At 40.4% G+C, this 8,487-nt stretch overlaps 1 protein-coding gene across 1 annotated transcript; it reads right to left on the bottom strand.

Moving 5' to 3' along the window:
- Nucleotides 1-264: 264 nt before the first annotated feature.
- On the bottom strand, nt 265-5,549 carry LOC117531176 (T-box transcription factor TBX6-like). The gene is given in 13 exon segments (XM_034194218.1): nt 265-572; nt 574-626; nt 629-1,218; nt 1,220-1,473; nt 1,476-1,536; nt 2,504-2,777; nt 2,876-2,934; nt 3,037-3,107; nt 3,540-3,670; nt 3,673-3,682; nt 3,768-4,035; nt 4,207-4,414; nt 5,465-5,549. Coding segments are annotated over 13 exon segments (2,160 nt in total). The 5' UTR covers nt 5,535-5,549; the 3' UTR covers nt 265-461.
- Nucleotides 5,550-8,487: the final 2,938 nt, after the last annotated feature.

Genomic DNA, 8,487 nt, shown 5'->3' with positions numbered 1-8,487 from the left:
ACACAGGTTTAACTTTATTCTCACTTTATGACATCACAAAGTCAAAATCTCTGACTGCCCTCCTTTGTCAGTTGGTGGAGGTAAATATGGTTACCGGAGCATTCTCGTTCTGCACGTTAAATAAATAAGATGATTTGCATCTTGTACCTGAACACACTGAGAAGAGATATCTGAGCATTACAATCAGATTTATGTTTAATGTTTCAGACTGCAGAGGATGGTGCACAAATATTTACACATTAGTATCAACTTCATGAATCTGTTGATCACTCATTCTGGTAGGGGGGAAAAAAGAAAATATAACGGGTTATTCAAAGTATTCATTATTAATGCCTCTAAAAGCATCGTTAAGATGGCCAGTAAATTAAAATCATTCCGGATCACACAACAGTTACATCATTAGTATCTTCATTATGAGTGAGGAACAACATGCCAATATTTTTAAAATCTTGCTCTTGTGCTCAAATCCAGGCAGGTCCCTGAGGATGGGCGTGGGCATGCTGGTGCTGTTTGTAGATGTGCTGGAGTGGGACGGAGAGGGGCGAGTGAGGGTCCTTACAAGGTGTAGAGGACAGGAAAAGGGGAGTAGAGAGGTGAAGGTGCAGGAAGAGATGGATCCAGCTGTGAAGAAGAGGCAGGTGGTGCAGTGCCATCTCTGGTCGATAGGGGGCAGCTGAGTTGAACTGGGAGATGACTCCTATTTCGACAGGAGGAGCTGAGGAGTGCTGAGAATGGGCCATCTGTGGCAGTGAAGCAGAGGAGGAGGCAGCCATGCAAGAGGAGGGCTGGAAAGGGGGGTGAGGAAGGGAGGATGAGGGATGAGTGAAGGAGGAGGAAGGAAAGGCAGCAGAAAGGGATGGAGCTTGAGTTTGGCTGAAATTTGGGAGGTGGAGAGGAGGATGGGCAGAGCTGAGAGACACATTTGGAAACGTCAGATTCTGCACGTGGGGAGGAACAGAGGGGAAGGAAAGAGAAGTGGGAGCTCCGTGAGGAGGTAGGGAGCACGACAGAGTGAGGGCAGAGGGATGGACAGCTGCTGGGTTCAGGTTGGGGGCTGACTGAGCGGTAAACGGAGGAGCATTTACAGGGTCACTTTGCAGAGTCCTGGCTGACATTTGACCCAGCAGGCCCGACTGACACGTGGTAGGCGGAGCAGGAAGAGAGGAGTCGTCGGTGGGCGTATGAGGAGCGACCACCGGGATTGGATGTCGGGCGATAAGTGAGGAGCGGCTGTGGCGAGGAGGAGTTGGAAGGGGGTGGAGTTGGGTAGGTGAAGGAGGTCTGCTGCAGTGAGGAGGAAGTGGGAGAGGATGACAGAATAGGACAGTTCATGGGAGGGATGGAGGGAAAGCTGGAGTCAGAGGGAGGCTGGAGCTCGGCAGCAGGCCGAGGATCAGACGTGTCCGGAAGATTGGGGACAGAGAGGGAGGAGAAGGAGGATGACGGCTGAGGAAGAGGAGCTGAGGGAAAGAGGAGGAGCTGACCTGAGCAGCAGGATAGTTGGAGGCATAATCTGGCTCACCCAAACTATCTGATCTGTAAAAATAAATAAATAATAATAAATAAATTCTGTGTTCCACAAAATACTGAAAATACAACTCAATGCGAAGATAAAAAAAAAAACAGGACACATATTTATGATATTAAAGAGAAATAATATTTATAGAAAAAAATCTTGTTTATGTGTCAAAAATAAATTACATTATGTACTTTAATCACAAAAATAATTACAACATCATCTAAATTAAATAAAAATATGAAACAAAATAATGCAGTACCAAGGTGCACATAAACTCTATTAGTACAATTAAATCATCACTTTTATAACCTGTCAGCTTTAGAATTGGATGGATACAGGAACATTTACAAATAACTATCTTTTGTGCTTTTGGAAAATAAATGATTTGAATGGAAATGTTTGACAAAGTATTTTATTTAATATAATATTTAAAAATAGAATTACAATATTTTATTAATTTGTTTATTTTTATATAAAATCCTGTTTTGTTATTTAATATATACACACAAAGAGATTATATTAATTTAATAATTTTGATATAAGTGTAATGTGTTCAGAAAATGATAAAAAAAAATTGTAACAATCTGAAAATTATTCATAGGACAACTTCAAATGTCGACTCAGTAGGTGGATGAAAGTATTCACAGAACTTCACTTTTTCCACATTTTTTATGTTACAGTCCAAAATGGATGAAATTCAATTTTTTTTTCCTCAAATTCTGCACACAATACCCCATAATGACAATGTGAAAAAAGTTTTTTGCAAGTTTATCAAAAATAATAGAATTTATTAAAAATATAGAATAGTGGAATTTTGAGGGGAAAAGAATCTATTTACTCCATTTTGGAATAAGGCTGTAAGATAAAATGTGGAAAAAGTGAAGCGCTGTGAATACTTTATTAAAGAGTTATTCATGTGAATTTGGGTGCAACTTTATTCCAGTATCTGGCGCATTTTAGTTTGAAAGATGTCTCTGCACTCACCTTTCAATTACACCGTTATTTGCTGCCTGATTTCCAGGTGTCTCCTGCATTTCACTGGCTATGGTCATGGTGATGTCGGGCATTTGGGATGAGATAAACGGCTGGTTAAGGTCTACTGTCGGCTCTGGGATCAGACCATCCCGGTAGCAGGCGTCGTCTGGTCTGTAGCCACAGGTGGGGTCAGGCAGTGAGGTCAGGGCGAGGAGGTCACTGTTGTTGGTGTTGACAGTGGCCTCAGGCAGTACCTCAGCAGAGTCCAATGGGTCACAGGTCACTGAAAGAGACACACAGAGTGGTGTCATAAAGCGTCTGTATAATAAAGTGGTATCAGCGGTTTATCGGGATTTTGACAAGATATCAGCAGACATTTACCGATATCCAAGGTTTCTGTCAGAACAGAAATTTTGCGTTTCTGTCGTGCATCTCTTTGCCTGCAGGGGGAAAAAGTTCTTACATCCTCCATGCATTTATGGATTGCACTTGTTGAATGTTTATCAGCATCAGTGTGTGAATGTACATTTATTATAAATTACCTTTTGCTGTTCATGCCATTCTCTCTGAAGCCTTTAGCAAAGGGGTTAGAGTTGATCTTCAGCTCTGTAATCTATAAACAAAAATAAAAACCCAAATGCTGTTAATTGTGATTCTCATTCATTCATTCTCATTCAAAAAAAAAAAAAAAAAATTAACAGCACTGGCTTTACACATTTTTACCCATTCTCTTGGATGCAACCATGTAAACCTGCATGTGAAAATGAACACTTCCTTCTGGAATATCCAGTTAATAGCATCATCTTCTATTGTGAGCAGTTACCGCCCTATTCTACACATATTGATTGCATTTACAAATGTCACTGCGTCACGTAAAATTCAACAAATTTGATCATTTAATGCAGTGTGAGTTTGCAGTTGTTCTATTCCTTGACACAAAACTGTCACTACACAACACCTGCTGGATAATGCAAAAGACACACAAACCAAATATCAAAAGAATATCAGCCAGATTGCTGAAAATAGAAAACATTATTTGTTGCACCTTGCTGTTCTGGTAGGCTGTGACGGTGACAAACTGGGTCTCAGGAAAAATAAAGGTGTGCTGACCTCCGCCCCACCTCATCACGTCTCTCGCATCAATAACATGAATTCTGGGTTGGTAGCGGTGCAGGAGTGCAAAATGATCTGAAAACAAGTCGAAAGCACCATTATGTATCCGTGTTTGGCTCATCAGTGCGACCACTGTAACGCACCATTCTGCAGTACGTACGTGTCCGTGTGAGTCCAGCGTGTTGTTGGTGAGCTTGGCATAGTGGAAAGAGATGGTGCGGCTCTGCCAGTGAGCACCCGTGGCGGGGGAGTCCGGGTGGATGAACACCCGGTCTGGAAGCCTCGCCTCTGCCCCTCCTATGGCCTGCCAGACACCATACTGGAATCGATAGCGTGAGTTATCTGCTGGGACGATATCCAGGAGGAGGATGTAACGGAGAGATATGTTCAGTCCTGAAACCTTCAACCTCAACCCAGGAAACATCCGTCTAGAGATGGTAAGAACAGTGACATCAGTTATCTGCTGATTCATCAAGGAGGTAATGTTACTGGCCCTGTCTGTTAGGAGATCTCAAAAACACAGGAAAGGATTTCAAAGAAATATGGAGGTGAGGTCGACCTCATCAGTGGTAGGAATCAGAGATTGAACAAATAACCACCTGCCCTTCTTTGTGATGATCATCTCTGTGCCGACTGAACAGAACTGTTTCCATAACGAAGAATTCTCCAGTTCCATCTTCACTTCACTGTGGGTTTTGGTTGTGGCCTCGCGAGGGACAGGAGGGGCCAGCAGCCTTGGGGGCAGGGCTTTGGCCACTGCCTCACAGGAAGATGGGAAGAGTGGCATGGTGGGAGGAGCATCCCGGTCTGTTGGAATAAATTATGTTTCTGTCACTTACACAAACCAAATAATGATCATATGAATGATGCAAAATAGTGAACTTATAAAGCTTTTGAATTCCAGCAAGTTTTCTGTTGTATACTGTATGTATTCATCGCATTTATTATGGGCTACAATTGCCCAAAGTCATCTTGTTAATGGAAACTCCAAGTTGTTTTAACCACACACGCACACGTACCTCATTATAAGTATCAACAAAGAAAATCTAATATGAAATGCCCAAACATTTGTTTTCCAACAGTAACCACAAACTATACTTATTTTCCTATTTTGTAAAAATGAACCAATTATTGTCAAGTTATAATCATATTCAAATTAAACACGTAAACACACACGCACACACACAAAACCCCAAACTATTTTTATTTATACTATACGGTGCATGACAAATTGATTACTCCATGATTAATTGTTAAAACGATGAATAAAAACCTGATTTTCTTTTAAAATTCCTCACCAAAATAAATTCTGTACCTTTTAAATCCAATTTAATCCACTTTTTTTTATATAGCACATTTAACAACAAAGAAGTTTCAAAGTGCTGCACATAGAATCAACATAGATAAGACCCCAATAGTCATGAAATAAATTAAAAATAAGTAAAATAGCAATAAAATGAATAAAACATGCACAGATTAAAACAACAAAAAAACAAATAAAATCAACACAAAAGTGAAAGTGGTCAAATATTTTACTTTAATTTTTAAATTCTTAAAACTTTTTTTTTTTTTTAGCAGTTTTTCATGATTTTTCATACATTTAGGCACATTAAATGCAAGTTGTACTGTATGTAGATGCTGTAGACTTTGACACTTCATGTTTGTTATTTAGTCTGAAATGTGAATATATGTTTCAGAGTGAGTAGAGGTCAAATGTTAGGTTACATCAAATTTCACACTTTGACCTTATAATCTTAAATCCAAACTGCTGAAATTTGTGACTGAATGCTTAAAATTACAGTTATATATTTGTGTGCCCAAACTTTTTCAGTGTCAGCTCTTTATTTTCTGCCCTACCTCTGTAGAAACACTCGTTGAGTCTTTGTGGTCTGAGGTTCAGTCCGGGGTACATCTCCACGCCGAGCATCCTGCTCCTCGTCTGTTCGTCCTTTTCACCTTAACATTTCACTCTTTAGCCGTTTTCCCGTCCTGCTTCTCTTGTAGTCTTGCCACGTCTGTTTGAGCTCAGTAAAATGAATTTTTTTTTTTTTTTTGCTAAAATCTCAAAACTTTCCCTTCCTGGATTTCGTCCTATCACTCTGTGGTCTTTCCTTCCAAATGCTGGCAGTGATGAGTTGATATATAGGTGTGTGAAGGTGTGTGAAGCTTCACACATGAGGCCAAATGGCCCCATTTTCACATGGCCATTAATTTACCTCCTGTCTGTGCACCCGATCCCCCCTCTGCTGTGGACGCCCCACTCGATAAATGACACTGAAAACCTGTTTCAGAGGACATTCCTGCAGTTTGATATCACAAAACAAGGTCAGCATCCAAATACCCCAAGTGCACAAACCTCCACCAAAGTCTAAAGAGTCCAGACTTGCAATGTCAGTCTTTTTTTAAGCTCCACCAAAAAGTTTTTGTTCCAGTTTATAAAATAAAAAAACAGCTTTTGCTAGATTGTGAAAATTGGTTCATTAGTTTTTCAGTGATCATCATACAAATAAAGACAAAAATGTGGCCTCCTTTGTAGCAGTATTAGCATTTATACATATTGTCTGTAATCAGCAACACTTGGTAAATTTTATTACAGATTTTTTTGTTGTATTTTACTTTGTGTGCACAAGTGAAAGTGCTCTATAAATATTACTATTTTAACCTTTGATATAATTTGTGTAAATACTCTAAAACAGACAGCTGCTTTTCAGCAGAATTCTGCTTGTTTACTGGCAGCTCCCCTGTGGCTGTCTGATGATGTTTCTTCCTCCCAGTGTCCTCAGCAGGGAGTCCAGCCCTCGATTGCAGTTTGTCCCCTGGCTACAATTTGGCTGGCATATAAACATGAATCAATTAAAGTTCACATCAGTGCTGAACTGAATATTTACCTGTAGCAGGCTTAACACAAGTTTACAGTGACTTAGCAAAGACTCAGGATTAAAACTCAAAATGTAGACATTAAATCCTCTGCTCGTCATAGCAGGCACTATTCCTATTTCATAAAACTAGCCAATTATTGTCAAGTTACAATCATGTTCAAATTAAACACATAAGCAAACAAACACACATGCACACACAAAACCCCAAACAATTTTTCTTTGTACTGTATGGTGCTTGACAAGTTGATTACTGCATGATTAATCTTAAAAATGTTGAATAAATACAACAGATTTTCTGATAAAATTCTTCACCAAAATAAATTCTCAAAAAAAAAAAAAAAAAAACTCAAAATGCAAGCACTTAACTTATTCACGAGAAAATAAAAAGTTGCAAGTCAGCACAGAAGGTTGTTTTCTTACACGTTTCATCCAATCCACAGTTTATTGTAGCCAGTGAGACCAGCTACATTATGTCTTCCGATCAAATTATTTCACAAAAACTACCAGGGTCAAAATTATTAGCCCTCCTGATGCTAATAGTTAGCTGTGTGTCCTTTTTGCTGGATAACAGCCTGCAGTCGTTTGTTGCAGTATTCAACAATTCTCAGACATGTCTCCTGAGGAATCCCAGCCCATTCTTCTTTGGCGAATCTCTTGAGCTCCTCCAGATTTGATGGTCTTCTGGCATAGACCTTCAGTTCACCCAACAGATTTTGAATGGGAATCATGTCAGGGGTTTTTTGTGCAGGCCAGTCAATAGTGTTCACATATATTTGAGTCACTGTCCTGTTGGAAGATGAAATGAAGCCCCGCCGTGCTTTACTGTGGGCAAGATGTTCTTTGGGTTATACGCCTCTCCCTTCTTTCTCCAAACATAAGCAACATCTCACTGACCAAAGAGCTCTAGTTTTGCCTCATCTGACCAACGGACATGCTTTCAGCATGCTTAAGCTTTCTCCAGGTTGTCCTTAGTATACTTCAGTCTAGCCTGAAGGTGTCTCTTCTGCAGAAGTGGAGGTTTTCTTGGTCTGCAACCTCACAGTCCATTCCTGTCCAGGGCTCTAGTGATTTTCTTCTTGAGATTGCAATTGCGACGTAACTAAGTCATTTACTCATGTCTTGGCAGTTGTTCTGGGGTCTTTAGACAGACCTCTCGCTAGTTTCTTGCCAGAGTCTTTGAAAACTTTTGCTTCCTACCTCTGCCAGGCTTGTTCTGCACTGTGTGGCTCTCTTTGAATATAGGCAAAAAATATACAAACAGTTAAATTGTCTCACCAGAAAATCTACAGAAGTTTTGTTAAACTTGTGCATGTGATGTCTTCTAATTGGCTGTTATATTTTAGAATGTTATACATCCTTTGTTTGTACAAAGATTCTGACCTATGTTGTTAATAAAATCTCACACACACACATCTTCAACCGCTTAGTCCAATTAAGGGTCGCGGGGGGCTGGAGCCTATCCCAGCAGTCATAGAGCGCAAGGCGGGGTACACCCTGGACAGGACGCCAGTCTGTCACAGGGCCACATACAGACAAACAAACACATGCACAACCACGGACAATTTAACATTTCCAATCCACCTAAGCTGCATGTCTTCTGACTGTGGGATTAAGCCGGAGCACCCGGCAAGAACTCACGCAAACACGGGGAGAACATGCAAACTGCACACAGAAAGGCCACAGGTGGGAATCGAACCCATGACCTTCTCAGCAGTGCTAACCAGTAAGCCACCGTGCTGCCCCGTAAGAAAATCATCTGCGTTTATTTATTTGTCTGGCTATTAGCAGGATTACATCAAAACTACTCCACAAATTTTGACAAAATTTTCACCACAGATAGATATTAGGCCATGGAAGACTCCAATTAATTTTGGAGGTAACCCAGATATGGATCCAGATTCTGGTTCAGGATTTCTCTTTATAGGCTTTGAAGGATTATATCAAAACTACTTCACGGATTCTCAACCAAATTTGCACCACAGATAGACAGTAGTGCATGGA

The sequence above is a fragment of the Thalassophryne amazonica genome, chromosome 18, assembly GCF_902500255.1.
Source record: "Thalassophryne amazonica chromosome 18, fThaAma1.1, whole genome shotgun sequence".
In the NCBI taxonomy this organism is placed as follows: Eukaryota; Metazoa; Chordata; class Actinopteri; order Batrachoidiformes; family Batrachoididae; genus Thalassophryne; species Thalassophryne amazonica.
The sequence above is the reverse complement of the archived record's forward strand: the minus strand, read 5'-3'. Positions and strand labels throughout refer to the sequence as shown.